Source organism: Octopus sinensis, linkage group LG18, assembly GCF_006345805.1.
Source record: "Octopus sinensis linkage group LG18, ASM634580v1, whole genome shotgun sequence".
NCBI classification, from domain to species: domain Eukaryota; kingdom Metazoa; phylum Mollusca; class Cephalopoda; order Octopoda; family Octopodidae; genus Octopus; species Octopus sinensis.
In genome coordinates this window covers 1897748-1924777 of record NC_043014.1, presented here as the reverse complement: position 1 = coordinate 1924777, position 27030 = coordinate 1897748, and the positions used below count along the sequence as shown (strand labels likewise).

Genomic DNA, 27030 nt, shown 5'->3' with positions numbered 1-27030 from the left:
CATTAATCTCATCCAGAAAACACACACACATAAAAAATAAACAACACCGCCACCGCCACCAGTACCACTTCACCGTAAAGAATCTGTCGGAGGCAGACAAGAGACTACATCGATCTTTGTGATCTGTCCACCAATCACTTGGCTAATATCCACTTCAGTATAAACACAGTGTGTTCCACGGCTGGATGTGATTTGAGGACATTGAGAGAAAGCTTTACTAAACATGGCGACGATAGTATGTATCTATGAAAAAATGAATCTGGAAATAGTCTTATGAATGATATAAAGCTGGACGTAAATGAAATAACGGATCGACCTAGCACTCGTAGGATTGATAGAGATATGAGGACGAGATAGTCGGAGATTGAGAAGCATCTATCAAGTATGTAGACGCAGATAAATAATAATAATAAAGCGTATTGGAAATATTCTCATGGGAGATGAAAGCTGTATATAAATGAAAGAAAGGATGAACCAAGCACTCACATGACTGCTTGTGATATAAGAACGAAACGATCGGACGTTGACTTAGAAGCAGTATTCGGAAATATTGCCACGGAATGTGAAAGAAATTTGACGTAGATAAAGGGAAGAATCAACCAAGCACTTACCTATGGACTTCTATGTTGCAACAAACAACAGGTACAAAAACAATAACTTTTTTTTCTGGTAAAATAATGACCGGAAGTGCCCCGCGTTTTGTGTATGTATTGCCAAGACATGAGGAAGAGACTACATTCGAGAATTCTTGAAAGCTTAAGCAATTTATTTTAAAGCGAACTGCCTGAAGAAGGTACAACGTGACTTGGTCTCAGAACAGTGAGGGTCCCTGGAGCGTCCAAGTTTAATTTTGTCTGCGCCACACCAACCATCACCGCCACCACCACCATCAGCAATACTACTACTACTACTACTACTACTACTACTACTACTAAAACTAAAACTACTACTACTACTACTACTACTACTACTAAAACTAAAACTACTACTACTACTACTACTAAAACTACTACTACTACTACTAATAATAATAATAATAATGCAAAGGCAAAATGCTTCGTTTAAGACAAATGTCACAATCATCAGCATCATCATTATCATCTTCCTGCTCTTGGTTATGATCATCATCATCATTGTCATCACAACGGCCAACGGCAGCAGCAGCAGCAGCCAGTACTAGCGCCGCCACCACCACCATCGCCCTCACCAATAACTACAGCAACAACACCAACACCACCAACAGCAGCGGCAGCGGCAGCCCCGTCCCCACTGCCAGCACCCTCATCACCAGCACCGTCTCGGACATTAGTAATAGTAGCAGTAATTATCTTAACGAGAGCAACAACAACAACAACAACAAGCACATCGATAGTGACTCCAACAATAACAACAATGGCGACAACAACAAAAGCAATGATTATGGAATTAGCTACGGCAAGAAGGGAAGTTTTTGGCAAACCCTAAAGAAGCTGATGTCCGTATTTCCTTAGTTCTTCATGAAAAAAAAAAATCTTGAAATACAACAATACTGAGAACAACATAACAAAAACCCTCTCCGACCAAACCTCGCCTGTGAACATACCCCTCATCGGCCAAACCTCTGAGGGGTGCAACCACGCTGAGACCATTATAAACTAGCATTTCGCCCTCACATGTTGGGCTTGGGGTACAGCAATTTTTAGAGCACATTAGAAAGATTTAATCTTCAAATACCAAATGTTGCTGGGCAGCTACTCTGAGGAAACCTAAACAAATATTTCGCCTTCAAATGACGAACCTCGGAGTACGCTAATTTTCAGGTTATCATACGAAACATATAATCCTTAACTAACGAATATTGGGGTATAACTACACTGAGACGAACAATAAACCTTACATTCTCAAATGACGAATTTTAGGTTAAAACCACTTTGAAGGTTGCGGAAGAAGAAACGTTTAACCCTCAAATGCAGTCATTTTGAGGTCATTGTAAACCAGAATCTCGCCCTCAAATGCTGAATGATGGGCTACAGCTATCTTGAGACCACAGAATGATTTAATCCTGAAAGGCCGATCGTAGAGCTACAATCACTCTGAGGTAAGCAAAAACTTTAATTTAACCTCTAAAGTTTGGACGTTGAAATACTTATTTCTAACAATGAATTCTAGTTTTAATATTAGTCTAGTGGTGAACTGGCGGAATCGTTAACACACCGGGCAAAATGCTCAGCCGATTTCATTCGTCTTCACGTTCTGAGTTCAAATTCTGCCGAGGTCAACTTTGCCTTTCGTCCTTTCGGAGTCGATAAAATAAGTACCAGTTACGCACTGGAGTCGATGTAATTGACTCACCCCCTCCCTCGAAACTGCTGGCCTAGTGCCAAATTCCAAACTAATATTAGTCTAACTCTTCTATGGCATATTCTGTTGTGTCTGGGGAGAGTCGTTTTCTTTTTGTACCTTATGATTTAACACATTCACCGGTAAAATTTCCACTTATTTCTTATTTTTGTTTTCCTAAAATTTTCGTTGCCTCTTGCAATATTTTCAAGAGTCAAGACTATTGAAAAGGTTGCAAGACGCAACGAAAATTTTAGGAAAATAAGGAATAAGTGGAAATTTTACCGGTGAGTGTGTTATATTATAAGGCACAAAAAGAAAATGACTCTCCCCAGACATAACAGAATATGCTTCAACACACGAACTCATATAAAGAATCTCGCAAACCAAATCCAAAAACTTCTATGGTATTCTTTCCTAATTCTCTTTTTCGTTTGTGTTGTGCGAGTATTTTAGCTGCCTCGTCTATTCCTGGTATTAGGTAGGAGCACTCCGTCGGTTACGACGATGAGGGTTTCGGTTGATACGATCAACGGAACAGCCTGCTCGTGAAATTAACGTGTAAGTGGCCGAGCACTCCACAGACACGTGTACCCTTAATGTAGTTCTCGGGGATATTCAGCGTGACACAGAGAGTGACAAGGCCGGCCCTTTGAAATACAGGTACAACAGAAACAGGAAGTAAGAGTGAGAGAAAGTTGTGGTGAAATGGTACAGCAGGGATCCCCACCATCCCCTGCCGGAGCCTCGTGGAGCTTTAGGTACTTTCGCTCAATAAACACTCACAACGCCCGGTCTGGGAATCGAAACCGCGATCCTACGACCGCGAGTCCGCTGCCCTAACCACTGGGCCATTGCGCCTCCACTATTCCTGGTATTAGGATGGTTGGTTATGATCTTCTTTCATTTCCGAATCCATGTCTAATCTAATAACCTCAACACCGGTTAATTTGCCTCTTTTTAATGCCGTCCAGGTGCTTTTATTTATTCTCATATTCATTCTAATGACTTTCCTGAAATTATGAAAAAATTTTTAGGAAGTTTTCTCGTGTTAATGTCTGCGATGATTTTTAAGTCGTTCACATACAGAAGAAGGTTTATATTCTGTATATAACACCTGTAATCTCTGGTGGCGTCATTCAGTATATTTGTTACCTGGGTCAGAGCAGCGGAGTAAAGTAAGAGGAAGAGCGTGTGTGTGTGTCTTTGCGTCTGTGTTTGTCCTCGCCCCCCGCCACCACTTGACAAACGGTGTTGGTGTGTTTACGTCTCCGTAACTTAGCGGTTCGGCAGAAAAGAACCAATAGAATAAGTAACAGGCTTCAAAAGAAAAAAAAATACAGGGGCCGATTCGTTTGACTAAGATTCTTCAAGGTGGTGCCCCAGCATGGCCGCAGTCTAATAACTTGAACAAGTGAAAGATTATCCATCCATCCATCCATCCATACATACATACATACATACGTACATACATATATATATATATATATATATATATATATATATATATTATATATATATATATATGAAATAATTTTTTGCGTTATACAATAAAAAACCAAGGCTGTGTAGATATTAGAGCATTTATAGATAGATGTATGTATGTATGTATATATATATATAGATATATATATATATATATATATATATATATATACTATATATATATATATATACATATATATATATATATATATATATAATACATATATATATATATATATATATATATATATATATATATATATATACACATACATACATACATATATATATACATACTATATCATATATATATTTTTATACACATACATACATATTAAATTATATTACACACACGCATACGCACACACATATACACACATACACACACACACACGATGACTGCCTCACCTGCCGTCTCCTATTCACCCTCTTAATGTTAGTGGGATCCCTGTACGTCACTGGATTTAAGGTGACAAATCCTTGTGCGACACTTTGGCCCCGCTTTCGGTCGTCATAGAAGGGTCCAATGACAAGCATTGCAAAATGGCAGAAATTATTTTGACTGCACGTTTTATACCAGAGTAACTTTCTCCAAGAAGAACTTGCCTTCTCCCAAAAATAATAGGAACGTCCTCACCTCCTTGGGAAATCTACTTAACCAACTGGTGGGACCCTAACTGCTACTACCGTTCCGGGTCAGAAAGAATGTGAGATTAATAGCAATAAAGGGGCGACTCCACGTATCCCTCGACTCCAGAACACCGCAACTGAATGTATGCAAGACTTTTTGAGTGAAGAGATTTCCCGGTGTTTGTAAATATACGGTTGAGTTGGCACACACCCCAGGGTGTGCATCTATGCACCTAGAGAATCTCAGATGGAGAATCTTTGGAATGTCTTACAGACCTTCACTATGCCACTTATAAATTGAGTTTGAAGAATCTGCGAGAGTTTCTTTTGTTCTTTCTTTGAAAAACCTAGTCTTTTTAGGTTTTTGTGTAAATTTATAGTTACATAGCTTAATACGCCTGTGATGATGGGTACAAACGAGAATTTAGGGTCAGAGTAGAAGAGTTGTAAGGGCTGCATGAATTCACCATAAATGTTTTCAATTTCCTGGACTTTTGATTGGACATTCACATTAGCAGGGCTCTACAACGGTGCGTGACTTTTGGTCCATGTGCGTATGTATGTATATATGTATGTATGTATGTACTTATGTATGTATGTGCTTATGTATGTATGTACGTATGTATGTATGTATGTAAGTATGTATGTTTGTATGTATGTATGTATGTATGTATGTATGTATGTATGTATGTATGTATGTATGTATGTATGTGCTTATGTATGTATGTATGTGCTTATGTATGTATGTACGTATGTATATGTATGTAAGCATGTATGTATGTGTGTATGTATGCATGCATGTATTCATGTATGTATGTATGTATGTATGTATGTATGTATGTATGTGTATATATATATATATGTGTGTGTGTGTGTGTGCATGTATGTATGTCTATGTGTGTATATGTACGTAAGCATGTATGTATGGATGTATGTATGCATATCTGTATGTATGTATACACACACATACGCACACATACGCACACATACGCACACATGTACAGTGAGTGAGAGGGAAGAAATAGAAAGACAAAGAGAGAATGAGAGAGAATGAGAGAGAAAGAGAGAGAGATTTCATTATTAATTAAAATATGTACATTTGATGAATTTGTATTTTATATCTAATTTATTAGATTAATCAGATACAGAAGACACAATTCAAAGAAAGGAAGAAAAGAAAGAAAGAAGAAGCAGAAAGAAGCCAAAGAATTTTTAAAAAAGAACAATTTTGCTTTTTATTAATATTTGTATAAAACCCGAAGTATGGCCAACGACACCGACGCTTTATTGGACTTTTACAGGAAGACCCGCAATTTTATGTGGGTTTATGTTGCTATCCCTTTGATTTGCTTCGGAATCATTGGGAATATTCTTTCCATCATCATCCTACTGCGACCACGCATGCGTGCTATGCAGGTGTTTGTCTACCTCATCACTTTAGTATCCAATGATTTGGTTGTTCTTTTCTCAGACGCCATTCCTAAAGTGGTGTTCATAATGACCGGCATTATCCACAACTCGGAACATATATTCCTCTGTAAGTTCTTCTCGTATCTCTCCCAGACATCCGTGCTTTATGCTTCTTGGTTGACCGTTCTGATAACATCGGAGAGAATGGTCTGCGTTAGTTTCCCAATATGGAGTAGCATTAATTTGAAAATCAAACTAAAAATTATCGCCATGGTAACCACGTTCTTATTCATTTCCTGCCTGACAGCATCAAACCTGTATTATCGAACATTAATTCCAAGACCTTTCAGTAACGCCAAAATCTGTGTCACTACCGGACCAGAAGACTATGCAGTTTTCTACGAGTTAATCTACGGCGTTTTCTTCAGTTTTTTACCGGCTGTTTTATTAGTGATTTTCAGTTCTGTAATAATTTCAAAACTGAGGAACCGTTTTTTAGTCAAAGATTCCCAGCAGAAGAAAGCTAACCAAAGTCAAGCTTCGAACGATGCTATTCGAATACTCTTCTTAATCAATTTGGTATATTTCCTGATAGTACTTCCATACGGCATCATGGTTTTCGTCGTGAGATTTAACCCGGGCAACAGAGTTATGATGATTGCTCTAAGCGTCACAGACGTGTTGTATTATATTTCAAATAGCATCAATTTTGTTTTATATTCTGCCAGTGGACCGACATTTCGCAAAGAGCTCCGTTCTTTTTGTCGTGGGGAGGAATCTTTAACAACAGAACGGACGCAGAGTAACCGCTTTTCCTCGGTTAATGAAACTACATTTAGTAAACGGAAGCGGAAGGACAGTATCTCAATAGTATCGTTGACTTCCGTCAGAGAATTCGATCAAATTTCCGTCAGACGGAACACATAAACTACCATCTGATATAACACTGCAACCTGGCGTCTTGGATACTTTTAACAGAGTTTTCTATTATTCATTCGAGTAAGGTCACTGGTTTCACTATATATTTCTCCCTCTCTGCTACCAGCCACAGGGTCCCTTTAAAGGTTTAGGAGTACTGCCTTCCCTCACGACTAAAAGAGAAAAAAAAATATTTTCAATGAATTGCGTTTCATAAAACTTAAAGTTCTTATTGTATCCAATTATTTATTGCCTAATTATTTGTATAATTAATAAAAATAAAACATGTTGATTAATGAAATAAATGAATGTAAATTAAATTTCCTTCTTCTTTTTGCGATTATTTGGTAGAATTCTATCATGTAGATGTAAGTGTGGGTGCGTGGTAAGAAGCTTGCTTCCCAATCATTTCGTTTGGGGTTCAGTTCCATTGCGTGGCACCTTGGGCAAGACACTTTATTTCACATTTTTTCCAGTCCACTCAGCTGGCAAAAATGAGTTGTACCTGTATTCCAAGTGACCAGCCTTGTCACATTCTGTGTCATGCTGAATCTCCCGGAGAACTACGCTAATGGTACGCGTGTCTGTGGAGTACTCAGCCACTTGCACATTAATTTCATGAGCAGGCTGTTCCGTTGATCGGATCAACTGGAACCCTTGTCGTCGTAACTGACAATGTGTCTGTTAAGCTGAGGTGGGGACACAATTACCGACGAATATATTCCGACGTAAATCGAAACGTACGTCAGGCAGTGCCTGCTTTTTTTTTTCTGTCCACTATATTGCAGACTATATTGCAGGGTTGGCTGTTACAACAATAAACACGTTCTAAGGGTACCTTAGAGTACCTTAGAGGCGAACCACAGTTAACACACCGGTAATTTAAAACAATTTAATACTAAACGTAGGAGTGGCTGTGTGGTAAGTAGCTTGCTTACCAACCACATGGTTCCGGGTTCAGTCCTACTGCGTGGCACCTTGGGTAAGTGTCTTCTACTATAGCCTCTGGCTGACCAAAGCCTTGTGAGTGGATTTGGTAGACGGAAACTGAAAGAAGCCCGTCGTATATATGTATATATATGTATATGTGTGTGTGCGTGTATGTTTGTGTTTGTCCCCCTAGCATCGCTTGACAACCGATGCTGGTGTGTTTATGTCCCCGTCACTTAGCTGTTCGGCAAAAGAGACCGATAGAATAAGTACTGGGCTTACAAAGAATAAGTCCCGGGGTCGAGTTGCTCGATTAAAGGTGGTGCTCTAGCATGGCCGCAATCAAATGACTGAAACAAGTAAAAGAGTAAAAAGAGTAAACGTGAAACCAAGGGTAACTTTCTGACCAGCCGTGACCCAGGATGCATAAAATATTGGGAAGGCGCATGGCTTAGTGGTTAGGTTATTCGGGTCACGATCCTAACGTCATGAGTCCGATTACCAACGGTGTGTTGTGTCCTTGAGCAAGACACTTTATTTCACGTTGCTCCAGTCCACTCAGCTGGCAAAAATAAATTGTACCTATACAGTAATCCCTCGACTATCGCTGGTGTTACGCACCCCCACCCCCGCGATAGGTGAAAATCCGCGAAGCAGAAACAGTACTGTACTCTCTTTTACTCTTTTTCTTGTTTCAGTCATTTGACTGCGGCCATGCTGGAGCACCGCCTTTAGTCGAGCAAATCGACCCCGGGACTTATTCTTTGTAAGCCCAGTACTTATTCTATCGGTCACTTTTGCCGAACCGCTAAGTGACGGGGACGTAAACACACCAGCATCGGTTGTCAAGCAATGCTAGGGGGACAAACACACGCACGCATATATATATATATATTATATATATATATATATATAATATATATATATATATATGTATATATATATATATATTATATATATATATACATATATACGACGGGCTTCTTTCAGTTTCCGTCTACCAAATCCACTCACAAGGATTTGGTCGGCCCAAGGCTATAGTAGAAGACACTTACCCAAGGTGCCACGCAGTGGGACTGAACCCTGAACCATGTGGTTGGTAAACAAGCTACTTACCACACAGCCACTCCTGTATATATATATAATATATATATAAATCTTTCGGGGTCGATAAATAAAGTACCAGTTTCGCACTGGGGTCGATGTAATCGACTTAATCCGTTTGTCTGTCCTTGTTTGTCCCCTCTATGTTTAGCCCCTTGTGGGCAATAAAGAAATATATGTATATCTATATATTTATAGAAAAACTATAAAAGTCAAGGGGCGCAACTCGCTCCCTGCTTAGTAGTCAGCCGAATAAGCAGACAGATAGCAGTCATGCACCATGCATTACTACATTATATTTAGACAAGCAGGCATCGCAGGTAGCGTGGCCGAGCGGTCTAAGGCGCTGGTTTAAGGCACCAGTCTCTTCGGAGGCGTGGGTTCGAATCCCACCGCTGCCATGAGCAATTTTTTTTATTTTAAAGTTACTGAATATATTCCTCTCCGTACTTTCCTGTTACTAGTTACGTTCATTGGAATGCGGCCATGCTGTAGCTCTACATTCAAAGTTTTCCGTCTTTTAGGCAGTCAGAGCGGCTCTGGTACCATTTTGACTTGATACATATTTTTGTCGGCCAAGTTACATTGTGACATAAGGGATGCAGTCTGACACACCGGTTTACACCTTCAAATACAGACACAAATATATGCATCTTTGCTTACCTGACGTGTTTCTGTGGTTTCTTTTGACCAAATATCCTCCCAAAAGACATTGGGTAAACCCAAACTACAGTCGAAGTATACACACAGTCACATCTATCTATCTATCTATCTTTCTATCTATCTATCTATCTATCTATCTATCTATCTATCTATCTATCTAACTATCTATCTATCTATCTATCTATCTATCTATCTGTCTGTCTATCTATCTATCTATCTATCTATCTATCTATCTATCTATCTATCTATCTATCTATCTATCTATCTATCTATCTATCTATCTATCTATCTATCTATCTATCTATCTATCTATCTATCTAACTATCTATCTATCTGTGTGTGTGTGTGTGCGTGTGTAGATTTGCATTGTATGTGTATTCTCATGCATATAGTTGCATGTCTAGTTGCATGCTCATATATACTTAAATGATAAACCTCTGGGAAGTACGTATAATAATAATAATAATAATTGTGTACAGTGCTCAGGTGCACTACAACTAATCTAAAGTGTATATATAATCAGGTGTAGTTTCGGCGGATTTCGGAAAGCATGAGGGCCTTAAAGGATGCAGTGTCATGGCAGTCAACAACTGACGCAGGCAGTTTGTTCCATGCTTCAGCAACTCTGAGCGTGAAAAAATGTTTCCGAAAGTCATTATATTTAAGCAAGCACTCATCGCAGGTAGCGTGGCCGAGCGGTCTAAGGCGCTGGTTTAAGGCACCAGTCTCTTCGGAGGCGTGGGTTCGAATCCCACCGCTGCCATGAGCAATTTTTTTTATTTTAAAGTTACTGAATGTTCCCCGAGAAAGTTCCCCTCCGAGGCGCGAGCCCGGGCAAAGTTGTTCGTGGTAGGCCAGCAGTTGCCCATGCATACCAGCCTCCCCTCTCCACACCACCGATGTTATCCAAGGGAAAAGGCAAAGGGGCGGATATAGCTTAGCACCAGTGATGTCGCAACTCGTTTCTACAGCTGAGTGAACTGGAGCAACATGAAATAAAGTGTCTTGCTCAAGAACACAACACACAGCCAGGTCCAGGAATTGAACTCACTGCCTCATGATTGTGAGTCCAATGCTCTAACCACTGGGCCATGTGATTTCACACAAGGAATTCAGACTAAATTCGAAAGTTTGCATAAAAGGAAAAGAAATCACAGTATCTAATACAAATATAAAAGTATAAAACCCCCCCCCAAAAAAAACATCAACTGCTTTACGGCTGGGAGATAACAGTTTGGTCAAAGTAGCCGCCCTCAATTTGCACCAGGGCCTCAAGACGGCTCCGGAACCTGGGGGTATGCATCTTCACTGTGTCCGTAAGAAGATCTTCAAACACCTCTTTGATCTTGGCCACCAGATCGGTTTGGGTTTTGCGAGCAGAGCGTTGGTCCTTCTCATGGACAAGTATGGACAAGTATGGACAAGTAGCCGAATCCTACTGCCACACGTGACTTTCCAGCAGTGACACTTCTCCAACCAGTTTGACCACAGTCTCCAGCAGCTTCACATAACCGCCTGAATTGAGCTTAAGGTCCTTTTCAAGGATGTGGAGCGGCATGACATCATTATGACCCTCATTGAAGACACACCCAAAGACCATTACAGTCTGGGGTGCCTTGGTTTTCATACTACATTCGTGTCATGTCTTGCAAACTTTACAGTGTTCACAAAGCATTGAGCGGCAGTCAGGATGGCGCCATTTTGATACCCGCCGCGATCCAACATGATACAAGGAATTCTTTTCCGATATTCAGATGGATTCCAGTCTCTCATGTCATCTAACTTTTCCTCGACTCTAACTTTAATCTTTAAGGCGTCGAGCTGGCAGAAAGGTTAGCACGCCGGGCGAAATGCGTAGCCGTTTTTCGTCTGCCGTTACGTTATGAGTTCAAATTCCGCCGAGGTCGACTTTGCCTCTCATCCTTTCGCGGTCGATAAATTAAATACCAGTTACGCACTGGGTCAATGTAATTAACTTTATCCGTTTCTCTGTCCTTGTTTGTCCCCTCTGTGTTTAGCCCCTTGTGGGCAATAAAGAAATATATAACTTTAATCTTTATGCCCTCCAACGCCGTTGACTGTTCTTCAATTAATCCAGCTGTTCTTTAAATATACAAGGCATTAAAAGCCGTTAAATTTAATCTGAACACTGCCTAAGTCTACCTAAGATCGTCCACAGCATTTACAGGAGACATAGGAAGGTCCCAAAGAAGAGGAAGGAGGGAAAAATCGCCAAGAGTCCACGTCTAATTACATTGACGGGCTTCTTTTAGTTTCCGTCTACCAAATCCACTCACGAGACTTAGGTCGACCCGAGGCTATAGTTGAAGACACTTGCCCAAGGTGTCACGGAGTGGGACTGAACCCGGAACCATGTGGTTGGTAAGCAAGCTTTCTACCACACAGCCACGCCGACGCCTATAGGACATTATTTTCCTTTTATCGTAACTGGTGCAACCCTCATGTCAAAAGCGTCCGTGTATTTTAAACACACTAGGGTGCAAGTTGAGAGAGATTTGGTCATTATTTCTCGCACCTTCAATGACTACATCAAGGCTCTTTTGAATCAAATGAAATAAACAACAACAACAACAAAAAAAAACCAGGGAAGTAACTCTGGCTGTACGTTTACAGAGTTATTTCCCTTGCTTATTATCTAACTGTGTCTACTTGTTTTATCACTTTCCTGTTATATCCTGACAAATTATTTTTGTCGAATGAACCGACTCCAGTACCTATTTTTAATCACAGGGACGTAATCACACCAACACTGCTTGTCAAGCAGCGAAGGGGGACAAACACACACACATTTATATATACATACGATAAGCTTCTTCCAGTTTCCGTCAGCGAAATCCACTCACAAGGATTTGATTAACCCAAGAATAGTATAAAACTGTTTGCCGAGGTTGCCGCAGAGTGGGACTGAACCCGGATTCACGTGGTTGGGAAACAAGCTTCTTACAGTATTGAGACGACTGCATCTGTTTAAAAAAAAAAATTACTCCTGGCAGCGGTGGGATTCGAACCCACGCCTCCGAAGAGACTGGTGCCTTAAACCAGCGCCTTAGACCGCTCGGCCACGCTACCTGTTGCGCTATTCGTTGTACAAAATGATGAAATACAAAACACACTTTCTCTTCTTTCCTTTCGTTTCGTATGTCGACAGATGTACACAGACACATTAGTGATAACAGCAAGGGTTGTTTACAGCCAATCAGAGCTCACTTTCACCTTGGTGTCGAGTTAACAAACACACTCTACCAAGTTGTTGTCTCAATGGTCTTGTGGGTAAAGCCATGGACACAGTAACACACACAAACCTCTTTCACTAAGGTTCAATCTTGGCTTGAGGCTCTTTGTAAGAGTTTTTTTTTGTGTGGTGCACCTGAGCACTGTATACAATAATTTCATTATTATTATTATTATTTTTAAGTAAACCCAAGACGAAGAACGGTGTTGTAAGTCGACCGATCGCCAAGTTCTGTCTGGTTTTAGAAGGAAACAAGTAATTTGATAGATTGGCATCTCTACCTGTTTTCGGATTTTGTTAGGGTCCCATATGGAAAAGATGAGGATGGGAAACAATGTGGGTAGAGGGTGATGTGCAGGGAACCCTCTCCCCTTACTCTTTTACAAAGTAAACAACAACACAAATAACTACGCAGAGGCAGCCATGGTTGGATCAAGAACAAGAACAACAAACATTCTTAAAAGAGAAAAGAAGCATGGTCCTTCCTTACCCAAGTGACCTTATTGCCCATCACTTGTTTTCCGCTCATAAATTTGTTTGGTAGTTGAGCTCTGATTGGCTGTATGCAAATGAGTTCATAACTGGGGTCCGGAACGCTCGTGGGAAAAAAAAATTCGAGACCGGGTTCTGTAATTCTTATTTCTGTTTCTCAATGCCAAAATATTTCTATGAATATTTCTCTTCATCAATAATACTTTTTTTTTTATTCTTTTACTTATTTCAGTCATTTTGACTGTGGCCATGCTGGAGCACCGCTTTTTAGTTGACGAAATCGACCCCTGGATTTATTCTTTGTAAGCCTGGTACTTATTCTATCGGTCTCTTTTGCCGAACCGCTAAGTTACGGGAACATAAACACACCAACATCGGTTGTCATGTGATGGTGGGGTGGACAAACACAAATACATATATATATATACGACGGGCTTCGTTTCAGTTTCCGTCTACCAAATTCACTCATAAGGCTTTGCTCCGCCCAAGGCTATAGTAGAAGACACTTGCCCAAGGTGCCACGCAGTGGGACTGAACCCGGAACCATGTGGTTGGGAAGCAAGCTTCTTACCACACAGCCACTCCTGCGCTTATTTATTAATTTTTACTATCTAAATAGGTGCAAGCGTAGTTATAGGGTAACAAATTTGTTTTCCAGCCACATGGTTCTGGGTTCAGTCCCACTGCGTGGCACCTTGGGCAAGTGTCTTCTATTACAGCCTCCTGCTGACCAAAACCCAGTGAGTGGATAGATGGAAACTGATTGAACCCCGTCTTACCTTTCTGTGTGTGTGCGCGTGTGTTTGTATCCCCACCACCATTTGACAACCGGTGTTGGTGTATTTACGTCCCGATCGAATAAGTACCAGGCTTAAAAAATAGGTACTGGGGTAGATTCGTTCGACTAAAATTCTTCAAGACGGTGCCCCATCTTGGCCGCAGTCTAATGACTGAAACAGGTAAAAGATAAAAGATAAAAAGATTCAATTGGTGAAAAATACCGGAGAATGCCGGAAATAGCCGAACTACTTCGACTGTCGCCTTACCTCCCCCACCACATCTCACTCTCTGTCTATGAAAGTGTAACAAATCTACTAATTCTAATTATGAAAATAACACTAATTACTTTTTCTAAAAAAGAAATTATTATTTATGTGAAATAAAAACAAAAGTTTTTCCAAGAATCGAGATCAAAAATATAAATACAAAAAGAAAATAGAAAAAAGAAGAAATATATATAAAAAAATTAAGACGCAAAATAAGTAAAATGGACATAAAAATAAAAGTAAAAATAAAAATAGAAGCAAAATAAAGAATAGTATAACGAATAGGTGGCAATGTGTTGTCCTTCTATTTTTAAAGGAATTAGGGAGTGAGTTGGGAGAAGTTTGACTACTATTTCTAGCAGATCGACTGACCACGTCAGATGTCTTGTCTCTATAAGGTAATTGAGTCGATGTAAGAATGGTGGAATAAAATGATAGGGTACTACTTGAGAACAGTGGTCCCGGGGCGCGCACTCGCATAGTCGCGCATCCGCGCTAGCTAATCGTGACTAGTCGATCCTACAACAAATAAAATAAATATTTTTTTTACACAAAGTAAATAAAATACAAAAACACAAAGTAAGGATCGACTAGTTATGACTAGCTGGCGCGGATGCGCGAGTACGCGAGTGCGCGCACTGGGACCACTGTTCTCAAGTAGAACCAAATGACACAACGAAGAAATAAACAAACAGGTCATAGAATCCTTCTGTTTTTAGAGACAGTAGGATAGGATTTGACTGCTATTTCTTGCAGATAAGCCGACCACATCAAGTCTCTAAAAGAACGACGGAATAGACGAAGAGGTTGTAGCACTTCCGGAGGTAGCACTTCCGGAGGTAGCACTTCCGGTGGGCATGCGCAGAAGACAAAGCGTGCTTCAACCCCAAGGAAACGACCATGTCGTTGCTGTTGAGGTAAAGAAACTGATTTTCTGTTTACATTTGGTGTTTATTTATGAATTGTCTTATTTAGATGCTATCAATGGGGAGGCATGACAGCCACACACTCACATTCCCACCCTGGTCATTAACAACAGCCACCCTTCCACCTGAGATTCATTTAAACGCCTTTAATTCGTCCTCTAATTGATCTCAGTGATGACCTTCGGCAAGTTTTGCTGCAAAATCGATCGCTTTTCCTTGGCTTCGTTGGCTTTCCTGTTTATTCTACAGTTAAGTCATGGATGGAGGGCCAGCGTCCACCCATGGACCTTTAATTCTATTATTATTATTCAGCGTTTGGGTGAAAAGACAGAAGCTGGTTATCTTCATATCAGAGAAACCTGGCATTAATTACGTGCAACTGAGGGTGGTCTGTATTAAAGATATGCAAAGGACGGAGCGATTCTGGTATTGGCAGGGTTAAACCCGGTAAAGGAATTATTATTCTATGGTCTAAGAATTTCGAAAGCGAAGAGGTGGAAAGAGAACCGCGAAGAACTTCGTATGATGCTCTTAGAATTCCGCCAAGTGTTTATAAATTGTTATATATCCATGAAATTTTATATATTTGTAAATTTTCGTGTATATGTATGTATTTATAAATTCTTAGAAATTTTTTGTATCTCATAGAGATGAATGCATCTGTGTATGTACATTGTATACCATGGAGAATTTCGTTAATATGGACTGAAGGAATATATACATCGGCCTTTGAATTTTTCTCATTAAGTTTATATATATATATATATATATATATATATATGTACAACCACTCTCTCTCTCTCTCTCTCATATATATATATATATATATATATATATATATATATATAACTAAAAAAATGTATGATAGATTGCAGTCAATTCATTCTCTCTTACCTGTTTGTGTCTGCCTTCCAAATGCTGTTTTTACTGAGATCTCCCTTTTTAGTAGAAGAAATAGCTATAACCCTTTGACTGCTATTTCTAAATTCGGTATGTGGTAAGGCAACTCGTTGCTAAACCCTTATTGCTTAGTATATATATATATATATATATATAGAGTGGTTGTACACTGTCAACTTAACGTGACAGTAGGGAATTACACCACCGCTGTTTAGCCCAAGGAAGCATCGATGCTTCCTGTCGTCTTAGGAAGCGTCGATGCTTCCTAGGGCTAAACAGCGGTGGTGTAATTCCCTTACGTTAAGTTGACAGTATACAACCATTCTATCACCCCACCACCCTACATATCTCTATGAGATATTTAGAAATTTAATATTTCTGAATATATATATATATATATATATACACACACACACTCACACACGATGGGCTTCTTTCAATTTACATCTACTGAATCCACTCACAAGGCTTTGGTTGGCCTGAGGCTATAGTAGAAGGCACTTGCCCATGCTGGAGCCATGTGGTTGGGAAGCAAATTTCTTACCACACAGCCATCTCTCTCTCTTACTCTCTCTCTCTCTCTATATATATATATATCTAATACTGCTGCCAGACTCTGTTCTAAGCTAGGTCATTCACCTGCCCTGTTATGTAACAACTTCACTGCAGGAAGGGTGCTGTCTCTGACACTCATCAAAGTAAGGTCAAGGTGTGTGTTCTGGTATGGAAAGTATTCTCAAAAGGAGAAAATACTCCACTGAATTAGTTAAGACATTCTTCAGATGGAATTTTTCTTTTCTTTGTCTCTTCTGTATCTCTTAGTGGTTGGCGTTAGGAAGGGCATCCAGCTATAGAAACATTGCCAGATCAGACTGGAGCCTGGTGCAGCCTCCTGGCTTCCCAGACCCTGATCGAACCGTCCAACCCATGCTAGCATGGAGAACAGATGTTAAACGATGATGATGATATCTACACATATGATCTGTGTGTGTATAAATTACCAAGGTGTATATGTGTATCTATAGTGTCTAAAGGTCACTATGTATGTATATGGTGCCTGAAGTTTGTATCTCTGTATGTAGAGCCTGAAGTTATCTCTGTGTATGTAAACATACAGACATGGATGTATATCTGAAGGTGGGTATGTGAATATTGAGGGCCAGATGCAATTTATGTTACCTGCCATCACCAACTTCCATTCCACTCCCTAAGCATTCGGCCTACATGCTGCCAAAGTGATTCATAGAACTTGCCATAACTCTAGAGTCTTGAATGCTTTCAGTCACTTAGTGTCAGCCACCTTTTGTGATCCAGGCTTCACTTATATACAATGTCATTGGCCTGACAAGGTTTTTAGAAGTGTTGACTTTAACAGCGGTTTTAGGAAATTGCTTTTAACTTTACTAAAAAAAACATTGATTGTAGATTACCAGAAGGATTAGCTGGGTTTAATCTTCCTGTACCATCCTGATGTCACAAATAATACACTTATTTTATTATTTTCTACAACAGGTCAGTTGTGCGACAGCAGTGTCTGTTCCAGCGGCCATTTACTCTCCTTAATACAAGGTAAGTTACGAATGAAGTTTATGGGTACTGAATTGGGTTTTAAGGACCTTAATACTGTATTAAGGCGTTAACCTTTTTAATACCAACCTACCTGAGACTGTCCTCACCTGTATGATTAAAAACTCATGTTTTAAAGATATCTAAATTAAAAGCATTTACTCTTTTACTCTCTTTTACTTGTTTCAGTCATTTGACTACGGCCATGCTGGAGCACCGCCTTTAGTCGAGCAAATCGACCCCGGGACTTATTCTTTGTAAGCCCAGTACTTATTCTATCGGTCTCTTTTGCCAAACCGCTAAGTGACGGAGCCGTAAGCACACCAGCATCGGTTGTCAAGCAATGCTAGGGGGACAAACACAGACACACAAACATATACAGACACACATATATATACATATATACGACAGGCTTCTTTCAGTTTCCGTCTACCAAATCCACTCACAAGGCATTGGTCGGCCTGGGGCTATAGCAGAAGACACCTGCCCAAGATGCCACGCAGTGGGACTGAACCCGGAACCATGTGGTTGGTTAGCAAGCTACTTACCACACAGCCACTCCTGTGCCTATTTGTCGAAATTTCATGTTAATTTATGTTCCCAGCACCAAATTAATGATAACGAAGTTGGATCCAGCTGTAAAAACCAAAACTGACCCTTGGCTGTGCTTGTGCCATGTAAACTGCACTCTGCTCTCTTTGCCAGGTAGTTGGTGTTAGGAAGGGCATCCAGCTGTAAAAAAGGATGTTAAAACAAGCACAGAAGTCTGGTGCAGATTCATGCCTGGCCATCTCTTGTCAAACCGTCCAACCCATGCCAGCATGGAAAGCAGACATTATGATGACAATGAAAGTTATTTCTCTAAATTCATTATTTTCTAAAGTAATAAAAACCAAGGTAGTGCTTTCTGCAGAAATAGGGTAACAGCTGGATGCCCTTCCTAATGCCAACCACTCTGAGAGTGTAGTGAATGCTTTTTATGTGCCATTTGGCCGTTGCCAGCCTTGCCTGGCCTCCGTGCTGGTGGCACGTAAAAAGCACCATCCGATCGTGGCTGTTTACCAGCCTCGCCTGGCACCTGTGCCGGTGGCACGTAAAAAGCACCCACTACACTCATGGAGTGGTTGGCGTTAGGAAGGGCATCCAGCCATAGAAACATTGCCAGATCAGGCTGGGCCTGGTGCAGCCTTCTGGCTTCCCAGACCCCAGTTGCACCGTCCAACCCATGCCAGCATGGAAAGCGGACGCTAAACAAACGAACGACGAACTGGCATGGAAGCCAGTCAGGCAGTGCTAGCATCGGTCACGTTTGGATGATGCTTTTTACATACCACCAGCATGGGAGCCAGTCTGGGCAGGGGGGTGTCATCGAGTCAGGGGCTACTGGCATCATATTCTGCATTCAAATTCCGCCGAGGGTCAACTTTGCCTTTCATCCTTTCAGGGTCGATAAAATAAGCACCAGTCATGTTTTGGGATGCATGACTCGATGTAACCAACTTGCTCCCTGCCCCAAATATCCAGGTCTTGTACCAATAGTAGAAGGAATTATTAATTTATCATTTTATGAAAATGGCTTGGATTGAGTGAGGGAAATTTTCATAAAGTACATTAAGTATGGTGCAGTTGGTAGAGTGCTGGACAAGTTATCTTATATCTGTTGTATGATTCACACTGGGTGAAATGCTTAACTGTATTTTGTCTGTCTTTATGTTCTGAGTTCAAATTCTGCCAAAGTCGAGTTTGCCTTTTATCCTTTTGGGGTTGATAAATTAAGTACCATTTGCATACTGGGGTCAATTTAATTGACTGGCCCCCTCCCCCAAAATTTCAGGCCTTGTGCCTAGAGTAGAAAAGAATATATGTTGTATAATTAATTGTTGGTTCTAGTTTCAATTCGCATCTGAATCTTTCATTGTATCTGTCACTCACCTGAAATTTTTGATTATAAATCTGATTTTTAATTCTATTATATTTTTGCTTTTTGCCTTTTCAGAATTCCTGCTGTGATGGCCTCCACTTCAGAACGGTCGTATGAAGACATGAAATATTTCTGGGAGAAAAATAAACGCCTGAAGAGGCCAATGTCCCCTCATCTGACCATCTACAAGTAAATATTATTATTGCATTCCACGTTTTCAAAACAAGGCATCATGCCTCCACATGCCCTTTCAAGTTTATATTCCCCTTAACTCTCTCTCGTCTCAGTTCACCTGTCGCTTTTCTGTGAAATATTTTCTGTGAAATATTTTCCTGTGAAAACATGTCTGGCCAAGGGGAAATATTACCTTGCTTGGAAATAGGTAACAAGAAGGGGATCCGTCCATAGAGAATTTGTCACAATGAATGCCATCCAACCCATGCAAGCATGGTAAAGAGGACTTTTAACCTTTAAACTGGCCAACTCTGGTCCAGATATCCTACCTGTACTGTGTTCAAACTGGTCAGATCCAGCCTTTTACATCCACCTGCAATGTCATTCTAAAAATAAACAATCACATCTTTGAAATCTCAAAGCTACAAGATAATAAAGGATTAATTTTTAAAAAAATATAAATGAATTATTACATTAGACAAAGAAATCTGAATTCAGAATGGTTAAACAATGATGGTGATCACACACACACATACACTGGACTACTGTACACTTTTTGTATGTCAGTTTTGTTAACAGGGCATTGATTAAGCCAAGGCTATGGAAGACACTTGCTTGAGGTACCATGTAGTGAGATGGATCCCATGACCTTGTGGTTACAAGGCAGCCTGCATAAATACACATTCGTGCCTGCATCCATCCCCATTTTGACAATACAGCATGACAAATACTCAGCTTGAACCCTTTAACAATATTAATTATATTGCATTAGCAATATAATCACTTTGGCAAGTGTCTTCTCCTATAGCACTGGGCTGACCAAAGCCTTGTGAGTTGATTTGGTAGATGGAAATTGAAAGAAACCCGTCGTATATATAGATATATATATGTATGTATCTGTGTGTGTTGTTTGTCCTCCCCACATGCTAGTGGCATGTAAATGCACCCTGGTGTCATGCAAATGGCACCTGTGCCAGTTGCATGTAAAAGCACCCATTACACTCTTGGAGTGGTTGGTGTTAGGAAGGGTATCCAACCATAGTAAATCATGAGTCTGATGGAGCCTTCAAGCATGTCAGCCCAGTCAAACCGTCCAACCCATGCCAGCATGGGCAATGGACATTTGATGATGATGATGATGATGATGGTATATATACACACTTGTAAGCGCATGTATATCATTGTATTTGTCCCTCAACTGCTTGATAACCAGTGTTGGTTTGTTAACATCCCCATAACTTAGCAAAGGTACTAAAGTTCTAAAACAAGTAGTAGGCTTAGAAATAACTCCACAATGCTGTGTTCCAGCATGGCCACAGTCCAATGACTGAAACAAAGAGAAGAGTACTGTGTTAAAAATAAATGTGCTTATTATTTTAGTTTCTCAGATATTTGAATTTCATTTTTTTCTTCCCCGAATTTCTCCATTCCAGACCGCAGCTGACATCTATTTTGTCCGTGGCTCACCGTGCAACTGGAATCGTCCTTTCTGCTGGTAAGTAAAGAATTTCTTCATCGTACTCAACCTGGGTGTTTTTTTGCAGAATATTGGAAACGAATGGCATTCATTTACAACAGTCATTTGATGACCGGTCAAGGACACACACACACGTACGCACACATGACCTGGTAACTAGAGGGAGATCACAGCCATGGCCGATGCCAGTGTTGCACGTCCAGCCCATTTAAAAGTACTCTTGATGTGTCAGGCGGTATGATATGCTTGGGAAGATCTGTTGAGTCAAGTAAAATCAAGATTGTAGCTGTGGCCAGTGACCCCTGACTGGCTCCCATGCCAGTGGCACGTAAAATGCATCATCCAAACATGGTCGATGCCAGGTCCTCCTTGTCTGGCTCTTGTGCCAGTGGCACATTAAAGGCACCCACTACACTCTCAGAGTGGTTGGCATTAGGAAGGACATCCAGCTGTAGAAACTTTGCCAGATCAGATTGGAGCCTGGTGCAGCCTCCTGGCTTGCCAGTCCTTAGTCAAATTGTCCAACCCATGCCAGCATGGAAAGCAGATGTTAAACGATGATGGCATACAAATATGTATATACACTCACAAACACAAATTTGCACACACACACAAATGGGCTTCCTTCAGTTTCTGTCTGCCAAATCCACTCACAAAGCTTTACTTGTTTGCCCTGGCACTATAACAGCAAGACACTTGCCCAAGGTGCCATGCAGTGGTACTGAACTAGGAAACCATGTGGCCAGAGAGAGGTGAAGTTTCCAAAGATGGCTCTCTTTCCCAAACCACACAGTCCATCTCTCACCTCTTGTGAATTTCTCCAACGTTTTCTCTGCAAATACCATTTTGTTGACCTCTGTGGGAATGGTATTTTAACCTGGCAATTGTCACTCAGTCACCGAATCTCTTATTTCGTCTCCTAGTCACGCCTGCCCCTTACCCATACTTGCACCAACCATTGGTCTCCAGTTCAGTCCCACTGCACAGTGTCTTCTGCTCTGGCCCCAGGCTGACCAGTGCTTTGTAAAGGAATTTGGTAAATGGAAACTGCAAAAGCATATCACGAGGGAGAGTGTGTGTGTGTGTGTATGCATGTTGGAGCATGTGTGAGTGTGTGTACACGTGTTAAAATGTACATGTGTGTTTGTACGCATGTGGGAGTGTGTGTGTGTGTGTGGGACTGCTTCAAAGCAGTGCCCCAGCATAGTCGCGGCCGAATGAGTAATACAAGTAAAAGAGTAAACAAAATGTAAAAAAAACCCCTCCAAAAAACTAGGAGCCAAAACTGTTGATCAAAGACCCTTTATATCAAATGATTTTTCTGTTTTGTTGCAGGTATGACCGGCATGGCCTTAGGGGTTTTAGTTTTACCTCATGACTTCCCTCACTATGTTGACATGGTGAAACAGATGAATTTGAACCCTAATATAATCATTGCGGCCAAGTACACAGTGATATTTCCTATGTTATATCACTTATTCAATGGCCTCAGGCATTTGGTAAGTCCCTAAACATTTCCTCTTTCATAACCCACACTTTCTCTCACCCTTTCATTTGCCCCTTTTTCTTCTTCTCACTCATTTATACTGATCCTTACTGAATTTCCTTTTGATCGACTTGCCTCCACTTCCCTGACAGAATCACTGGTGCCCTATTTCCTCATATTTTTTCACTACCAAGAACCCTTTTTCTTTAACTCATTTTCATACCAGCTTGTCTGAGACTGCTCCCTGGTTCTATGATACAAGTTTCTTGTTTTAACCCTTTAGCGTCAGGGCCAGCTCAAGGTTCCGACCAGCAACCCAGGCACTTGCCTGGGGCGCCATGTGTTAGGGATCACCAAGGAGGGTATCACAAAGATGAAGAAATTTCCATGTCCTTCAGCATGTACACGTTGAAGTTCAGCTTGCTTGGGACACCAGCAACCCTGGGGCCAGCCCTGTTTAGTATTTAAACTGGGCATATCCAGCCCAGATATTATATCTGTCTTATGTTCAAACTAACTGGATCTGGATTCTCACACTTATCCTACAATGTCATTCTAAAACTAAACCATCACATCATTGCAATCTTGAAGTTACAAGACTATGCAAGATTAATTTTTTAAAAATGTGAATAGGCGCAGGAGTGGCTGTGTGGTAAGTAGCTTGCTTACCAACCACATGGCACCAGGTTCAGTCCCACTGCGTGGCACCTTGGGCGAGTGTCTTCTACTATAGCCTCGGGCTGACCGAAGCCTTGTGAATGGATTTGGTAGACGGAAACTGAAAGAAGCCTGTCGTATATATATATATGTGTGTGTTTGTGTCTGTGTTTGTCCCCCCAACATCGCTTGATAACCGATGCTGGTATGTTTACATCTCCATAACTTAGCAGTTTGGCAAAAGAGACCAATAGAATAAGTACTAGGCTTACAAAGAATAAGTTCTGGGGTCAATGTGCTCGACTAAAGGCGGTGCTCCAGCATGGCCGCAGTCAAATGACTGAAACAAGTAAAAGAGTAAAGAGAGATAAGCATTTCATTTGATAGAGTTAAGTGAATGCTAAAGGTTTAAACTTGCCTCAATTAAAATCCTTCATCAAAATTTCACTTTAATTTTTTCTCAAACACCTTCTTAATAACGACAAAGTTATTTCTCTAAATTCTTTGTTTTTTCTCAAAATTCATTGAAACAGAGGCATTGTATTTCAAGAGAACTATGGTAACGAAAGAGTGAAGAATGTAATTTTCCCTTAGAGCCAAATCTATGCATTGCAGTAATCTCTCGACTATCGCGGATGTTACATTCCAAAACCTTACACAGAAATAATCAAAATCTAAAAAAAATATAAATCCCTATCGGCTGCAGAAACCTGGATATACTGAGGAGTCCGCGGGCTGTGTGGTAAGAAGCTTGCTTCCCAACCACATGGTTCCCAGTTCGGTCCCACTGCATGGCACCTTGCCTTCTATAATAGCCTCGGGCCGACCAATGTCTTGTGAGTGGATTTGGTAGACGGAAACTGAAAGAAGCTTGTTGTGTGTGTGTGTATATGTATGTATATATAGATATATATATGTATGTATATATATATATATATATATATATATATATATATATATATATATATATATATATGTATGTATACGTTTGTGTGTCTGTGTTTGTCCATTGCTTGACAACCGATGTTGGTGTGTTTACTTCCCGGTAACTTAGTGGTTCGACAAAAGAGACCGATAAAATAAATACTAGGCTTACAAAGAATAAATCCTGGGGTTGATTTGTTCAACTAAAAAGGCAGTGCTCCAGCATGGCCGCAGTCAAATGACTGAAACAAACAAAGGAATCTATTAGCCAGAAAAATCTGCAATGTGCTGAATGTGTGATAGGTGACCCTTAATATGGCAAGGGATTACTATATTTTGATTTAAACCCTTTTAATGTTGACTGTCTGAGATTGCGCCAAATTCTGTGATACAAACCTCTTTTTCTAAAGTGATCCTAAGTAAACTCTTCCATCAAAATTCCTCATTATGCTTAATAACACTAGTGGCACACCTGTGTCCGTGGCACATAAAAAAAAAAACACCATCCGAGCGTGGCCGTTCACCAGCCTTGTCTGGCACCTGTGTCGGTGGCACATAAAAAACACCATCCGAGCGTGGTCGTTCGCCAGCCTCGTCTGGCACCTGTGTCGGTGGCACATAAAAAGCACCCACTACACTCACGGAGTGGTTGGCGTTAGGAAGGGCATCCAGCTGTAGAAACACTGCCAGATCTAACTGGGCCTGGTGCAGCCTTCTGGTTTCCCAGACCCCAGTTGAACTGTCCAACCCATGCTAGCATGGAAAGCAGACGCTAAACGATGATGATGATGATGATGATGATTTTACTAAATTCTTTGTTATTTTCAAAACTAACTGCAACAAGCGCAGTGTATTTCAACAGAAATAAAGGGTTTAAGGGACACATTTCCCTAATTTGCTATGTCAATTAAAAACATTTGTATTTGAATAATTACATGTAACTAAGTAATTATATATTTTATACTGTACCGTTTTAAAATTGCAAGCCCTGTTTATGAAGCCCCTTTACTACTTTTGTAGATTCCAAATTGTGAACCCCTGCACAATTATGTGAAGTACAAAGACTTCAAGAATTAATCTCGCATGTTTTCCAATGTCCAATGTAATTCTGTGTTTTTCTGTTTCAGGCCTGGGACTGGGCAACTGGCTTCAAACTGAATACTCTCTACATGAGTGGTTACCTGGTGGTTGGTTTATCTTTTGTATTCACTGCAGCTATTGTTCACCTTCTTTAAATATTGGCTTTTTACATTGGGTCAGGTTTATCTCTTAATAAAATTACTTTCTTCTGTTAAAACTTTGTGTTGTTTTGTTTTTGAGAACTTCATTCCCAGAACTTCCGATGCCATAAGTTCTCTCCCTTCACTTAACTGCTGCAACTTTTATTCCTCATTCTCTACCTACAACTATCAGCATAGATTCTTCTCGTTAATATGAGGCCACAGGTTTTCTTTTCATCCATAATGAAGGTCACCTGTCTAGGAAGTCAGGTATTCCAAACAATTACAGCAGCACAGAAGAATGGTTCTGTTTTAATTACCCAAAAGTAGTGTGGACTCTGTAAGTCAGGGGTTCTCACCCAGGGTTCATATGACCCTTGGTTGGGCCACAGAGGATATTGATGCTAAAATTTGTGTAATAAACTGGTTATGCTTCTAAAATGCACAAAATATTCTAACAATGTTTTTTTTCATAAAATTCCAAATATTTCATAAAAAGGTGCAGGAGTGGCTGTGTGGGAAGTATCTTGCTTACCAACTACATGGTTCCGGGTTCAGTCCCACTGCATGTCACCTTGGGCAAATGTCTTCTACTATAACCTCAAGCTGACCAAAGCCTTGTGAGTGGATTTGATAGACAGAAACTGAAAGAAGCCCATTGTGTGTGTGTATATATATATATATATATATATATATATATGAGGTTCTGCTAGGTTCCTCACAGGCAAGGAACACAGGTACAAGATTTTCTGGGCAGGCAACACTGACGGGGTTGGAGGTGTGGGTATACTTCTCGCTGAAAAATGGGTAGATAAGGTAATTGAGGTAATCGGAGTAAGTGACAGAATACTTAAGATTAGATTAGTGCTTCATCATGGATTAGCGACCATTATATCAGCCTACGCCCCTCATCCGGGGCTACCCGATGAACAGAAAGACCGATTCTATGACACCCTTCTGCAGACTACCTCGTTGACGAGCGACAGAGACCTTCTCTTTGTGGCTGGTGACTTCAATGGTCACGTTGGACGACATGCTGGAGGCTTCTATGGTGTACATGGGGGCTATGGTTATGGTTCCCGCAACGAGGAGGGAACCAGGCTGCTGGAGTTCTGCGATGCAAATGATCTTATGGTTTGCAACACTAACTTCAGGAAACCAACCAGCCAGCTAGTCACCTACCGATTGGGCCGACATACCAGGAAAAGGGAAAGATGGCTGCTTATAAATGCCAAAACCTTCCCAGGCGAAGAATGTACCCCACAACATAAACTGGTAGTTAGTGACTTTAGGATCAAGACTAAGAGGACGACCAACTTGGAGAAGAAGGATCTGGAAGCTTAAAGATCCTGTGAATGGACAGAGACTTAGGGACATATTACTTGAAGCCTTTGACAAAGTAGAAGGGGATATAGCTTCACAGGGGGTAGAAGACAACTGGAGGGCTCTAAGGGACAACCTGCTGAGAGCCACATCTGGCCCGGTGGCACGTAAAAAGCACCATCTGATCGTGGCCGTTTGCCAGCCTC

General features: G+C 40.7%; 2 protein-coding genes and 3 non-coding genes across 5 annotated transcripts; 4 read left to right on the top strand and 1 right to left on the bottom strand.

Moving 5' to 3' along the window:
* The first annotated feature begins 2063 nt into the window (after positions 1 to 2063).
* LOC115221542 (C-C chemokine receptor type 1-like) lies at positions 2064 to 6771 on the top strand. The gene is made up of 2 exons (XM_029791743.2): positions 2064 to 2077; positions 5568 to 6771. The coding sequence occupies exon 2, from the start codon at positions 5698 to 5700 to the stop codon at positions 6769 to 6771; it is 1074 nt and encodes a 357-aa protein (XP_029647603.1). The 5' UTR covers positions 2064 to 2077; positions 5568 to 5697.
* Positions 6772 to 9115: 2344 nt separating this feature from the next.
* Trnal-aag lies at positions 9116 to 9197 on the top strand. Its single transcript has one exon. It is a non-coding gene; the product is annotated as a tRNA-Leu (tRNA).
* A 943-nt stretch (positions 9198 to 10140) lies between these two features.
* Positions 10141 to 10222, top strand: Trnal-aag. Its single transcript has one exon. It is a non-coding gene; the product is annotated as a tRNA-Leu (tRNA).
* A 2245-nt stretch (positions 10223 to 12467) lies between these two features.
* Trnal-aag lies at positions 12468 to 12549 on the bottom strand. The gene has a single exon. It is a non-coding gene; the product is annotated as a tRNA-Leu (tRNA).
* Positions 12550 to 15074: 2525 nt separating this feature from the next.
* On the top strand, positions 15075 to 25578 carry LOC115221676 (succinate dehydrogenase cytochrome b560 subunit, mitochondrial). Its single transcript, XM_029791877.2, has 6 exons — positions 15075 to 15167; positions 17589 to 17645; positions 19639 to 19752; positions 21171 to 21232; positions 22550 to 22713; positions 25409 to 25578. The coding sequence occupies exons 1-6, from the start codon at positions 15151 to 15153 to the stop codon at positions 25514 to 25516; spliced, it is 522 nt and encodes a 173-aa protein (XP_029647737.1). The 5' UTR covers positions 15075 to 15150; the 3' UTR covers positions 25517 to 25578.
* Positions 25579 to 27030: the final 1452 nt, after the last annotated feature.

Coding starts and splice junctions, on each gene's coding strand:
- LOC115221542 (XM_029791743.2), top strand. CDS start 5,698: ATGGCCAACGACACCGACGCTTTATTGGACTTTTACAGGAAGACCCGC.
- LOC115221676 (XM_029791877.2), top strand. Junction 19,753..21,170: donor CCTCATCTGACCATCTACAA/GTAAATATTATT, acceptor TCTCCATTCCAG/ACCGCAGCTGACATCTATTT. Junction 22,714..25,408: donor TCAATGGCCTCAGGCATTTG/GTAAGTCCCTAA, acceptor TTTCTGTTTCAG/GCCTGGGACTGGGCAACTGG.